Source organism: Anomaloglossus baeobatrachus, chromosome 2 (assembly GCF_048569485.1).
Source record: "Anomaloglossus baeobatrachus isolate aAnoBae1 chromosome 2, aAnoBae1.hap1, whole genome shotgun sequence".
Lineage (NCBI taxonomy): Eukaryota > Metazoa > Chordata > Amphibia > Anura > Aromobatidae > Anomaloglossus > Anomaloglossus baeobatrachus.
In genome coordinates, this window is record NC_134354.1 from 802,996,554 (window position 1) to 803,011,484 (window position 14,931).

Consider the following 14,931-nt stretch of genomic DNA (forward strand, 5'->3'; position numbering starts at 1 on the left):
AATCTTCCAGCAGTCTCTGCTCATAACCCAGAATCCTCCAGTGTACACTGTATAATCTTCCAGCAGTCTCCTCTCATCACCCAGAATCCTCCAGTGTACACTGTATAATCTTTCAGCAGTCTCCTCTCATCACCCAGAATCCTCCAGTGTACACTGTATAATCTCCCAGCAGTCTCCTCTCCTCATCCCCCAGAATCCTCCAGTGTACACTGTATAATCTCCCAGCAGTCTCCTCTCATCCCCCAGAATCCTCCAGTGTACACTGTATAATCTCCCAGCAGTCTCCTCTCATCACTCAGAATTCTCCAGTGTACACTGTATAATCTCCCAGCAGTCTCCTCTCATCACTCAGAATCCTCCAGTGTATACTGTATAATCTCCCAGCAGTCTCCTCTCATCCCACAGAATCCTCCAGTGTACACTGTATAATCTTCCAGCAGTCTCCTCTCATCACCCAGAATCCTCCAGTGTACACTGTATAATCTTTCAGCAGTCTCCTCTCATCACCCAGAATCCTCCAGTGTACACTGTATAATCTCCCAGCAGTCTCCTCTCCTCATCACCCAGAATCCTCCAGTGTACACTGTATAATCTCCCAGCAGTCTCCTCTCCTCATCACCCAGAATCCTCCAGTGTATACTGTATAATCTCCCAGCAGTCTCCTCTCATCCCCCAGAATCCTCCAGTGTACACTGTATAATCTCCCAGCAGTCTCCTCTCATCACTCAGAATTCTCCAGTGTACACTGTATAATCTCCCAGCAGTCTCCTCTCATCACTCAGAATCCTCCAGTGTATACTGTATAATCTCCCAGCAGTCTCCTCTCATCCCACAGAATCCTCCAGTGTACACTGTATAATCTCCCAGCAGTCTCCTCTCATCACTCAGAATTCTCCAGTGTACACTGTATAATCTTCCAGCAGTCTCTGCTCATAACCCAGAATCCTCCAGTGTACACTGTATAATCTTCCAGCAGTCTCCTCTCATCACCCAGAATCCTCCAGTGTACACTGTATAATCTTTCAGCAGTCTCCTCTCATCACCCAGAATCCTCCAGTGTACACTGTATAATCTCCCAGCAGTCTCCTCTCCTCATCACCCAGAATCCTCCAGCGTACACTGTATAATCTCCCAGCAGTCTCCCCTCATTACCCAGAATCCTCCAGTGTACACTGTATAATCCCCGAGCAGTCTCCTCTCATCCCCCAGAATCCTCCACTGTACACTGTATAATCTTTCAGCAGTCTCCTCTCCTCATCACCCAGAATCCTGCAGCGTACACTGTATAATCTCCCAGCAGTCTCCCCTCATTACCCAGAATCCTCCAGTGTACACTGTATAATCTCCCAGCAGTCTCTGCTCATAACCCAGAATCCTCCAGTGTACACTGTATAATCTTCCAGCAGTCTCTGCTCATCACCCAGAATCCTCCAGTGTACACTGTATAATCTTCCAGCAGTCTCTGCTCATCACTCAGAATTCTCCAGTGTACACTGTACAATTTCCCAGCAGTCTCCTCTCATCACCCAGAATCCTCCAGTGTACACTGTATAATCTTCCAGCAGTCGCTGCTCATCACCCAGAATCCTCCAGTGTACACTGTATAATCTCCCAGCAGTCTCCTCTCATTATCCAGAATCCTCCAGTGTACCCTGTACAATTTCCCAGCAGTCTCCTCTCATTACCCAGAATCCTCCAGTGTACACTGTATAATCTCCCAGCAGTGTCCTCTCATTACCCAGAATCCTCCAGTGTACACTGTATAATCTCCCAGCAGTCTCCTCTCATTACCCAGAATCCTCCAGTGTACCCTGTACAATTTCCCAGCAGTCACCTCTCCAGTCAGCAGCTCGGTGATCTTGTTGGTGATCTCCTGGATCTCCTGATGACTGTTTTTCAGCATTGAGTAAACCGTTGTGGTTATCGGAGCTTGGTGTGGCCTCTGTTCTTCGGCCTCTTCCCTGGTCTTCCTCACTACCATGTATTCCTGTGTATGTAGACATTGGTGTCATTATTGATGGAGCTCTGTACTGTAGTTAGACATAGCAGACATTACCGGTGACCTCACCTCTCCGGTCAATAAGGAGATCATCTGAAGGGTCAGGCTCAGGATTCTCCTTGCTGTCTGAACTCTGTCCATTCTCAGTCAGGAACTTGTGTCCACACTAAAGGGAAAAAGACGGATGGGACTTAAGAAAAATGTGTCTCCACATCCACCTCCAAAATATTATTACCCCATGTCACGAAAATCCCCTACCGCTAACATTAATTTGTCACGGACACCACTGGCTTGTACACTTGTGCCCCGTATGCTACTGTAACAGATGCCACCCAACTCTCCCAAGCTCCTGATGGCGCCTCTTTTTGCATTCTGGCATACACACAGTATCAGAACAGGTTATTCTCAACCATTTCAGGATTTGTAGGGACCTTTACAGCAGCAGGTAACAAAGTTAGTAAATTTTAGATTTACTAAACAAAACGTGGTGCTTAAAAAGGGTTCTAAAAGATGGAGTAATAAAAAGACATCATAAAGGCAAAAACATCTGCAATTCTCAGTAGTTCTGGGGTGCGACAGTGATAGTCACTAGATGAACTTTCACTCCAATGAGGTAAGAGGGGGGCAGCTGACTAGGATTAATTCTAATCCAATTTAGCCCTAATTTCTAATGGGGGTCATATTTTTCCCCAGGACCCTCTTGCAGAAAAAATATGTCGTCATCTTACCGAATATCTGTCATGCATTCAATACGCACCATACATGAATGACACATCCATAGATCAAAGAGATATCACGCTCCTGTGGGTTCCCAGCTATCAACACTGCTTCACTTTTTACCCACAGATGCCAATATGTTCCCTGATCATGGATATATCCATGGATTGTGCCATACTCTGATTACATAGATGTGGAATGGAAAATATTGTACTTCAATTACTACTGTATGTGAGGTCTTTGATATGAAGCTGTACCGTTTGCAAATATCTTCAACTTACATTTTCAGCCCTTTATTAATTAGGATGTACACAGTCACAGTTTGTACATCCACAACAGTCAACTACGTTAATTTCTCTGTATTTTCTCTATGTCTGCTCTTCATCGGATAACCTGCTCTAATTACCTGCTTACAGAAGGGGTGCACAGTGCTACTGCCCCAAGCTTTGATTTGTATAACTCATAATTCCATTTGTGACACCCTACACACACCCTCTCTATATACACTAGGGTGACCGCAAAAAATCGATGTCGTAATTTTGTCCGTCTGGACCCCACAAAACGATTCCCCTTTCCAGATATTGAGATAGCCAAAATTTGAGCTCGAACAAACGACGTTAACCCGTGCCGCTCGTCGCTCAAAGTTTGAAGAAAAATCCAAATTTTTGGCCAAAAAGCTGACATATGGAGCCAAAACTCCAGAACGGTAAATAATAAAAACACGCTTAATATCTCAAAAGAAAGCTAATGTTGTTCTTCAAAATTTATATTTTATACATAATTGTTGTTATTTTAAGTCAAACTGAGTTACAACAGCTTTTAGCCCCAAGAACGTGACCTGGTACCACTAGGAGCATACTTCGTATATTTTGTTATTAAGTGATACATTCTGTTGTTTTTTTTGGTATATTTTTGAGTTTAAAGTAGAAATATAACAAAAAAAAACAAGTAATACTGATAAGTCTAATGACATTTTTTATTTTAAAATATAAAAATGAGGTATATAATACATACAAGACAGACACAGAAAAGATACAAACGTAGTACCTACATGAGTTGATAATTTAACATAGTTATCTAATCTATTCTAGAGCTTTTGTTAGTTTTTCAAACGTCAGAATATAATGCTCGGCATTTGCTTACAACTTGCAGGACATATTGCTTTTGTTCTTCATCTTTTGTCAGAAGGTCGTTAAAGTCGGTTATTAATTTAACACCTCGCTCAGCCATATCATTAACTACTTTTAATGTTTTGACAATTTTCAATCCTTCTTGGAAGTCATTATTTTGAGGCCAGGTGTTTGGATTTTGTCTTAGGAAATCTGTTTTTATATTAAAATCGGTCAAAGAATGTAAATGTTTCTTTGATAAGTAAATTTACCAATCCTCCATCAACGACCTCTTTTAATTTTTCTTTCCTAACTTTTGGATTTACAGCCCTAGCGTGCTCTGATGGCTCATCTGTGCTACTGAGCAATTTATTAGCCATTAACAACTTTTCATGGTCTGTAATGGTGGGATCAAAAAACGAAAACCCTACACACACACACACACACACACACACACACACACACACTACCGCTATATATACATACACACTATATAACTCACTACAGCAATACATTGTGTGCAGATTAGATGAGTAGTTTCACCATATCATCATTTTTATGCAGATTGTCCAACTGCAAGCTTGTCATGATGTATGTGCTTTTCTCCATCCCATATTTTTTGTATAAGATGCCATGTGATGTATTTTACCTTCTCACTGTATTTGCTGTAATACTATCTCAGGATGTGATGTAACTTTCCTTTGGTTGTACTTACTGAACACTTTGAAATGTCTTGGGATGTAAGTAACCATACCTTCCCCCCATGTCCTGTGTCTCTGGGCCCATAATGCAATTATCTCTTGTCCACACAGCCAGGGGAACTTCCCATTGTTTCGTAAGCAGTGGATAAGGCCAACCACACAAACCTGTAGACATCTCGGAGCCAACCTTCTAGAATCTTCTAGTGGGCCCAACCATTGCATAGACCCCTACCCTTGAGAGGCGGGCCCACGAGCTCAGACAATACACTCCTGTTTCTAAGTGCAGTTGGGAGCTGAGTTTTTGAAGAGGAAGGGAGCGAGATCTGATTCTGCGGACAGATCTCGCCGTCCAGTGGATTGTGTGGGATTTTTGGGACTCTGAAAAGGACTATTACGTCATGATCTGGCACTTTGGATTATCGGGAGGTGCCCCCGAATCTGTTTTATTTGGACTTGTCGTGTGCTGTTCCTGTATTCCTGTTAGTAAACCTGTTGGATCATCCTCGGCCTGTTGTCTCTCCTTGCTCTGCTGTACACCCCGTCACAAACTGATTGGCAGCGGTGGGATCAGAGCAGAAGGAATGGAGGACAACGGCCCATCAACAGCTGGAACCAGAACCTCAGAGTACAAGAACTGGACTGCGGTGAACCTACAAACAAAGGCCCGTGACCTGGGAGTCAGCTACAAGGGACTCTCCAAGGAGCAGCTGATTGAGGCGTTGGAAGGAGTTTTCTCGCAAAATGACGCTGAGGAAGGATCCTCCCAGCAAACGGAAGAAAGACGGCAGCCGGAGGTAAATACCCAAAAAAGTCAGTGGGTTGTGTGGTACGAGGAGGAGATGGCCTTGCTGGGAGAGGAGACCACCATAGAATATAAGATGGAGGTCATGCGTGGAGCTAAAGAGAAGGCGCGCAGGATGGAGGAGATGGCATTGCTGGATAAGCAGCTCGCTGTGGAAGCCGCTAGAGGTTCCAGACAGACTGTAACCCCAGCACCCACCATGAGGGAACTTCCCAGAGTGTCCCGCAAAGATTTCAAGCAGTTTAATGAGGCTGCTGGTGACATTGGCGGCTTATTTCAGGACTTTGAGCATCAGTGTCGATTAATGGAAGTCCCAGAAAGGGAGCGCGTCCGGCATCTGGTTGGGCTCTTAGAGGGTGGAGCTGCCGCAGCCTATAGAGCTATGGACCCTCGGTGGAACTGTGAGTATGCGGATATTAAACAGACTATTCTAGAACATTATGCTGTAACGCCAGAAACTTACAGGACTCAGTTCCGTACTCTAGCATGTGATGAGGAAGTGTCTTTCAAGATGTATGCCCACAAACTCAAACATCTGTGGCATCGTTGGCTGGAGGCAGAGGAGGCCTTAACCTTGGAGACCGTCCTCCAGGTCCTCCTAAAAGAGCAGTTTTACTTCAAGTGCCCCGCTGAGATCCGGGAATGGGTGCGTGAAAGGAGACCAGCCACTGTGGAGGAAGCTGCAGCTCTAGCTGATGAGGCTCTCACCATCAAGCCTCAGTGGAAAAAACTACTACTCAGTGAGAAAAAAAACCACCAGCCCCCAACGCTGGCGGCCCCTGGTCCTTCTGGCCCCAATGTTCACCATCACCATAGACCGTCAACTCATGGGGACCTTCGTGTGACTGTGCCTCGCATTAATCCTGCTCCCCCTTTGGGAATACGACGTGGAGGAAGAATCCCAGAGCGCAGATGTTATGAATGTGGGCAGCCTGGGCTCATGCAATTCCAATGTCCAGGTGTTCGGAGGCAGAACAGCTACAGACCGCCTTTGCCTGTTCATTATCTACAGACACCTTCACCAGGAGAAGAGCTAGATTCTGTGCCTGATGACTTGCCAAGTGACTCTGATATCCTGGCTCCCCTACCCGGAGTCTATGGGGTGCGAGCTCCAGCCACCTGTTCTGATCTTCAGCACAAACATCTACAGGAGGTCGTGCTGCATGGCCAAAAAGTTGTTGGCTTCCGTGACACTGGGGCTTTCCTCACCATAGCCGATCCCCGAGTAATTCAACCAGAAGCAATTCAAAAGGGACCAGGAATTGCCATTGAACTGGCAGGAGGTACCCAGAGATATATTCCAAGAGCGAGTGTGACCCTGCATTATGGCTTTGGGGCCAAACAATGTGTGGTCGGTGTGATGAGCGGCCTCCCTGCAGACGTTCTTCTAGGAAATGATGTGGGGAATCTTCATTGCCACTTTGTCGGTGCGGTAACCAGAAGTCAAGCTAAGAGAGCAGCCCATGTGGACGTGTACAACCCATCCATGGAAATGAGGCCACCAGAACTGCCATTACAGCCGGTGAGTGATTCTTCTTGTGGGGATAATATGAATGTTACTTGGGATAAAGTTCAGTTTAGACAAGAAGTAGAGACTGACCCCACCCTTGCTAGTTTTAGAGCTCGAGCTGAAATAGGGCAGCTAGGGGAGAACGGAGAAAGAATTATCAGAGAAAATGGACTTCTGTATCGGGTTGCCAATGCCGAATCCCTAGATAAGCCCTGGACTTATGGCAAACAGCTGATTGTTCCTCAGAAGTACAGAATTCCCCTATTACACCTGGCTCATGACATTCCTACTGCTGGCCATCAAGGCAAAACCTGCACCGAGAGACGATTGACTCAAACTTTTTATTGGCCGGGGATTTCCCAAGCAGTGGCGCATTTCTGCCGAACTTGTGACATATGTCAGCGTAGAGGGCGACCCGGAGATCACCCAAAGGCACCCCTGCAACCGCTCCCTATAATAGAAGAACCCTTTCAAAGAGTAGCTGTTGATATCATTGGACCTCTGGCTAAACCATGTAAATCTGGAAAGCAGTACATTCTCACTCTTATGGACTATGCCACCCGATATCCAGAAGCCGTGGCCTTGTCAAGTATCCCTGCAGCCAAGGTGGCCGAGGCCTTGGTTATTATTTTTACCAGAGTAGGATTCCCCAGTGAGATCTTGTCGGACCAGGGCTCCCAGTTCATGTCAGAGTTGGTCCAGTGTCTGTGGCGCACCTGTGGAGTACAAGCGATCCGAACGACCCTGTATCATCCCCAAACAAATGGACTTTGTGATCGATTCAATGGCACTCTGAAGAATATGCTGAGGGCCTTCACGGACAGAGATTCAGACTGGGAGAAGTACCTACCCCATCTCTTGTTTGCCTATCGGGAAGTTCCCCAGGAGTCCACTGGGTTCTCCCCCTTTGAACTACTCTATGGAAGAAAGGTCCGAGGACCCTTAACCCTGTTCAAGGAATACTGGGAGGGGCAAGTTGAAGATACAGGAGCCCCTGTTGTCCCTTATGTCCTAAACCTGCGAGAAACCCTGGCCCAACTTGCTAGTTTTGCACAGAGTCATTTGCGTATGGCTCAAACCAGACAGAAGACATGGTATGACCGTAAAGCACGCTATCGGGAGTTTGTAGAAGGACAACAAGTCTTAATGATTGTTCCCCATCGGCAGAATAAACTGCAGACCATATGGGAGGGTCCCTTCCGGGTTCTCAGAAAACTGAATGATACCAATTACCTTCTTGCTTTAGATGATCAGGGGCTAAGGCAAAAGACTGTCCATGTGAATATGATTAAGGAGTACCATGACCGGAACATTCCAATGATAGCAAGCTGTCGGTTGGCTTCAGAAGATGGTCAAGAGGATGAGGACTCTCTACCTGATCTCGTGGAAGCAGCGAGAGCCCCATGCACTGTGGAACAGGTTCCCCTGGGAGATCACCTGGATTCCTTACAGAAAATCCAGATGCTGGAAGTGCTTCAACAGAGACTGGCTGCTTTCTCATCCCAACCAGGTCGAACCACCGTCAACCAACATCCTGTGGACACTCAGGGCATCCGTCCCATACAACAGGCTCCTTACCGGGTACCTGAATCAGTTCGAAACACCATGCAGCACGAACTGGAGGAGATGTTACAGCTTGGGGTAATCCAGGCCTCCCATAGCCCTTGGGCCTCCCCTGTGGTGTTAGTACCCAAGAAGGATGGGAGTATTCGATTTTGTGTGGACTATCGGCGACTAAACGACCATACCGTCAGGGATCCTTACCCAATGCCTCGTATTGACGAACTTCTAGACCGACTGGCTGGGTCCCGATATGTCACTACCTTGGATCTCAGTAAGGGATACTGGCAGATCCCTCTAACGGAGGAAGGGAGAGAACGGTCCGCTTTTATAACCCCCTTTGGTCTGTATGAATTTCTAAGCATGCCTTTTGGAATGAAAAATGCCCCAGCCACCTTCCAGAGAATGGTGGACCAGATCCTCCGGGGATGTGGTGACTTTGCTTGTGCCTACTTGGATGATATCGCCGTCTTCAGCCACACATGGGAGGAACATCTGCATCAAGTAGCCGTTATTCTGGACCTGATTCTTGCAGCCGGCCTAACCATTCGACCCGATAAATGCCAATTGGGGATGGGTGAAGTCCAGTACCTAGGGCATAGAGTGGGAAGAGGGAAGCTCCGTCCTGAGCCTGCCAAAATCCAGGCTATTAGAGACTGGCCTGTACCCCAAACTAAGAAACAAGTTATGGCTTTTCTGGGCACTGCCAGTTATTACCGAAAATGTGTTTCTCATTTCAGCACTGTCGCCAAGCCTCTTACCGACCTGACCAAGAAAACAATGCCCCGGCTGGTGATCTGGACTCCAGCCTGTGATGAGGCTTTTAACCGGCTGAAGGACACTCTGATCTGCGATCCTGTCCTGGCTGCTCCAGACTACAAGAGGAGATTCATTGTGCAGACGGATGCCTCTTGTTATGGACTGGGAGCTGTCCTCAGCCAGGTGAATGCAGCTGGGGACGAACACCCCATTGCCTATCTCAGCCGGAAACTGCTGGACCGAGAAGTGGCCTATGCAACTGTTGAAAAAGAATGTCTGGCTGTAGTGTGGGCCCTTAGGAAACTAAGGCCGTATCTGTATGGGCGAGAATTCACTGTGGTTACGGATCACAATCCCCTCACCTGGCTGAACAGAGTCTCTGGGGACAATGGACGCTTATTACGATGGAGCCTGGCTCTGCAGCCCTATAACTTTACCATACAGTATAGAAGAGGCAGCCAACACCAAAATGCTGATGGACTTTCCAGGCAAGAGGAGCCTTGAGTCCTGTCAGCCATGCCTGCGTGTACTTAACCAGCGACCTGTAGAGGTCCCTAGTACGTACACAAGTTGGGAGGGAAAGGCATTGTCATGATGTATGTGCTTTTCTCCATCCCATATTTCTTGTATAAGATGCCATGTGATGTATTTTACCTTCTCACTGTATTTGCTGTAATACTATGTCAGGATGTGATGTAACTTTCCTTTGGTTGTACTTACTGAACACTTTGAAATGTCTTGGGATGTAAGTAACCATACCTTCCCCCCATCTCCTGTGTCTCTGGGCCCATAATGCAATTATCTCTTGTCCACACAGCCAGGGGAACTTCCCATTGTTTCGTAAGCAGTGGATAACGCCAAATACACAAACCTGTAGACATCTCGGAGCCAACCTTCTAGAATCTTCTAGTGGGCCCTGTGATGGTGGGATATGGGGGAGGTGTATCTTGCTGAACAGATTCCTATTTCAAGCTTGGTTCATTGTCTTATTTGAACTACTTCTGTGTACATTTCTATTGTTGTAGGTAATCACCCCCTATAGTGCAAGGTTGTATCCTCTTGAGGCACTTCCATCCCTGGGTGTGGGGGAGGTGGGCCTAGAGTCCAACTAGTGTAAACTCTCTGCTTACCTGGGAGATTCAGTCAGTCTGTGTGAAACTTGAAGAAAGAAGATTGATCCTCTGGGAGGGAATAGCTGAGGCTGGATCCTAGAGCCGGTGTATGGACAGTTACAGACAAAAGATCAGTGGCCACTTGGGATTGCGTTTTGTTGTTCACCTGTTGGACTCAAGGAACTCATATAAGGACCATTGCCCTATTTTCCCTGGCATCGGAATACCAGGCGGTGCCCCTGGATCTTTTGTTTTGTTGTGGACTCCTTGCAGACTTTAAGGATCTATATTTATGTTTGGTGCTTTATCTTTGTGGTTCCAATAAAGCCCTTTGGATTGTTCCTTGGCCTGTTGTCCCTCCTTGCTCGGCTGTACACCTCGTCACAAACTGGTTGGCAGCAGTGGGATCAGAACAGAAGGAATGGAGGAAAACGGCCCATCAACAGCTGGAACCAGAACTTCAGAGTACAAGAACTGGACTGCGGTGAACCTACAAACAAAGGCCCGTGAACTGGGAGTCAGCTACAAGGGACTCTCCAAGGAGCAGCTGATTGAGGCGCTGGAAGGAGTTTGCTCGCAAAATGACGCTGAGGAAGGATCCTCCCAGCAAACGGAAGAAAGATGGCAGCCGGAGGTAAATACCCAAAAAAGTCAGTGGGTTGTGTGGTACGAGGAGGAGATGGCCTTGCTGGGAGAGGAGACCACCATAGAATATAAGATGGAGGTCATGCGTGGAGCTAAAGAGAAGGAGCGCAGGATGGAGGAGATGGCATTGCTGGATAAGCAGCTCGCTGTGGAAGCCGCTAGAGGTTCCAGACAGACTGTAACCCCAGCACCCACCATGAGGGAACTTCCCAGAGTGTCCCACAAAGACTTCAAGCAGTTTAATGAGGCTGCTGGTGACATTGAGGGCTTCTTCCAGGACTTTGAGCATCAGTGTCGATTAATGGAAGTCCCAGAAAGGGAGCGCGTCCGGCATCTGGTTGGGCTCTTAGAGGGTGGAGCTGCCGCAGCCTATAGAGCTATGGACCCTCGGTGGAACTGTGAGTATGCGGAATTAAACAGACTATTCTAGAACATTATGCTGTAACGCCAGACACTTACAGGACTCAGTTCCGTACTTTAGCATGTGATGAGGAAGTGCCTTTCAAGATGTATGCCCACAAACTCAAACATCTGTGGCATCGTTGGCTGGAGGCAGAGGAGGCCTTAACCTTGGAGACCGTCCTCCAGGTCCTCCTAAAAGAGCAGTTTTACTTCAAGTGCCCCGCTGAGATCCGGGAATGGGTGCGTGAAAGGAGACCAGCCACTGTGGAGGAAGCTGCAGCTCTAGCTGATGAGGTGCTCACTATCAAGCCTCAGTGGAAGAAGCTGATAGCAGAGGGAGTAAAAATGACCAGCTCCCCAACACCAGATGTTCCTTGTCCTTCAGTGTCCAATGTTCCTGGACCTAGATCACCACCTCATGTGGATACCAGTGTGTACGTGCCTCCAGTTGTTTCTACCACATTTTTTGGAATACGACGAGGAGAGAAAGTAGAAGAGCGGAGATGTTATAGCTGTGGGCATCCCGGACATCTGCGGGCCACATGCCCATCTATCCAGTGGAGTCATCCTCCAAATCGACAACCACCTCCAGCACCTGCACCTCCCAATCAGTCACCAAGGTCTCCTACCTACTTCTCCAGAAGGCAAACTGGAAGGAGTGAGATGCAGCGCAGATGTTATCAATGTGGGCAGCCTGGTCATCTGCAAGCTCACTGTCCAGGTGTTCAGAGGCAGAACAGCTGCAGACCACCTTTGCCTGTCCATTATCTACAGACACCTTCAGCAGGAGAAGAGCTGGATTCAGGCCCTGATGATTTGCCAAGTGACCCTGATATGTTGACTTACCTACCAGGAGTCTATGGAGTGCGAGCCACAGCCACGCGTTCTTATGATCTTCAGCATAAACATCTACAGGAGGTTGTGCTGGATGGCCAAAAAGTTGTTGGATTTCGTGACACTGGGGCTTTTCTCACCATCGTAGATCCCCGAGTAATTCAACCAGAAGCAATTCAACCGGGACCAGGAATTGCCATTGAATTGGCTGGAGGTACTCAAAGATACATTCCAAGAGCGACTGTGACCCTGGATTATGGCTTTGGGGCAAAACAATGCATAATCGGTGTGATGAGCGGCCTTCCTGCAGACATACTCCTAGGCAATGATGTGGGAGATATACAATGCCGATTTGTGGGTGCAGAAAGCCGAGTTTGAGTGAGGGAGGACACAAAATAAAGCTTGTCCTTACAACCCTATCACTCTACAAGGGATTACCTACAGCTTTTCCATCCAATACAAGTGTGGAAGCCAATACCAGAATGCTGATGGACTGTCCCAGCAAGAAGAACCATAGACTATTCACAGCTGAGCAACATGGATGTAAGTGAGATGGCCAGAGGTCTGTGTAGACCTCGTGGCATACTCACTTATTAAAAAGGGAGGACAGGTTGTGATGGTGGGATATGGGGGAGGTGTATCTTGCTGTACAGATTCCTATTTCAAGCTTGGTTCATTGTCTAATTTGTACTACTTCTGTGTACATTTCTATTGTTGTAGGTAATTGTGACGGGGGTGTTCAACAGAGCAAAGGATGGACGAGGCCGAGGGACGATCCAACAGGTTTATTCACAAGAACACTGGAACAGCACACGACAAGTCCAAATAAAACAGATTCGGGGGCACCTCCCGATAATCCAAAGTGCCAGATCACAACGTAATAGTCCTTTTCAGAGTCCCAGAAATCCCACACAATCCACTGGACGCCACACAGGCCTAGCTCCGTCCGTGTCCACAGCCACCCAGGCTGGGGCTCCTGCTCTCTTCAAGTTTCAGCTCACTCTGACTGAATCTCCCAGGTAAGCAGAGTTTACACTAGTTGGACTCTAGGCCCACCTCCCCCTACTCCCAGGAATGGAAGTGCCTCAAGAGGATACAACCTTGCATTTTAGGGGGTGATTACCTACAACAATAGAAATGTACACAGAAGTAGTTCAAATAAGACAATGAACCCAGCTTGAAATAGGAATCTGTACAGCAAGATACACCTCCCCCATAGCCCACCATCACAACCTGTCCCCCCTTTTTAATAAGTGAGTATGCCACGAGGTCTACACAGACCTCTGGCCATCTCACTTACGTCCATGTTGCTCAGCTGTGAATAGTCTATGGTTCTTCTGGCTGGGACAGTCCATCAGCATTCTGGTGTTGGCTTCCACACTTGTATTGGATGGAAAAGGTGTAGGTAATACCCTGTAGAGCGATAGGGTTGGAAGGACAAGGTTCCTTTTGTGTATTCCCTCACGCAAACTCTGCTTTCTGCACCCACAAATCGGCATTGTATATCTCCCACATCATTGCCTAGGAGAATGTCTGCAGGAAGACCACCCATCACCCCAACCACACATCGCCTGACCCCAAAACCAAAGTTCAGATCCACAGTGGCTGTGGGAATAGTCCTCCATTGTCCACCAGCCAGTTCAATAACAATCCCAGGTCCTCTATGGATTGCCTCAGGCCGAACCACTCGGGGATCAGCCAGTGTGAGGAAAGCACCCGAGTCACAAAATCCAACAAGTCTCTGTCCATCCAGCACAACCTCCTGCAAGTGCTTACCTCGATGAGCAGAAGTCGTCATAACTGCGGGTCGCACCCCGTAAACTCCTGGTGGTGCAACATGGGGGGCTGAGTCACTAGGCCAGTCCTCACATAACGGTGCCACATCTTCCTCCATGGCACTGGGCTGTAAATAATTAACAATCCGATTGGGTGTAGGATCAGTCCTCATTTGAACAGCTGGGCAGGAGACTTGCCGATGCCCTGGCTGTCCACATTGATAGCATCTGAGCTGGGTCTCCCTCCATCCAAGGCGTCCTCTTGGGTAAGGGGTAGGGGAACTTGGAGGCCGGCTCCCACCTGAAGGTGCTGTAGGGGTTTGAGGATGATTCCTCCATGGCCTGGCTGGGCATGAGGCCTGCAAATGCCCGGGATGCCTACAAACATAACACCTGCGCTCTGTTACTTCCTCTCCCCGGCGTATTCCAGAAAGTGCAGTAGAAGCAACTGGAGGCACATTAACACGGGTATCAACATGTGGTGGCTTAGAGGAACGGGGAACAATGGGGACAGAATAACTGGGGGCATCCGGTGTTGTGGAGCTGTTAGGCGTCTCTCCATCCTCCAACAGAACCCTCCACTGAGGCTTGATGGTGAGAGCCTCATCAGCGAGAGCAGCAGCTTCCTCCACTGTCGCTGGTTTTCTCTCACGCACCCATTCCCGGATCTCAGCGGGGCACTGGGCAAAGAATTGTTCTTTTAGGATGACCTGCAGGAAGGTCTCCCAAGATAAGGCCTCCTCTGCCTCCAGCCAGCGATTACATATTTGTTTGAGTCTATGAGCATATATCTTAAAAGACACTTCCCCATCACAGGCTAAAGCACGGAACTGAGTCCTGTAAGTGTCTGGGGTCACAGCATAATGTTCTAGAATAGTCTGTTTAATATCCGCATACTCAAAGTTCCACCGAGGGTCCATAGCTCTATAGGCTTCAGCAGCTCCCCCCTCTAGGAGCCCAACCAGATGCCGGACACGCTCCCTGTCCGGGACTTCCATTAATCGAC

General features: G+C 47.8%; 1 protein-coding gene across 4 annotated transcripts in view; it reads right to left on the reverse strand.

The window, feature by feature from the left end:
* The window catches only part of LOC142292395 (gastrula zinc finger protein XlCGF66.1-like), a 189,546-nt gene that overhangs the window by 98,802 nt on the left and 75,813 nt on the right, over positions 1 to 14,931 (reverse strand). For 2 of the 4 annotated variants that reach the window (XM_075337744.1, XM_075337742.1), the window contains exons 2-3: positions 2,069 to 2,165; positions 1,835 to 1,987 (exon numbers count right to left, since the gene is read on the reverse strand). The exons of 1 other annotated variant lie outside the window; for it this stretch is intronic. In XM_075337744.1, the coding sequence (XP_075193859.1) occupies positions 1,835 to 1,987; positions 2,069 to 2,140 (225 nt within the window). In that variant the 5' untranslated portion in view covers positions 2,141 to 2,165. Of the gene's footprint in view, positions 1 to 1,834; positions 1,988 to 2,068; positions 2,166 to 10,287; positions 10,390 to 14,931 lie in introns of those variants that run through there. One more of the 4 variants, XM_075337743.1, reaches the window with a different exon arrangement.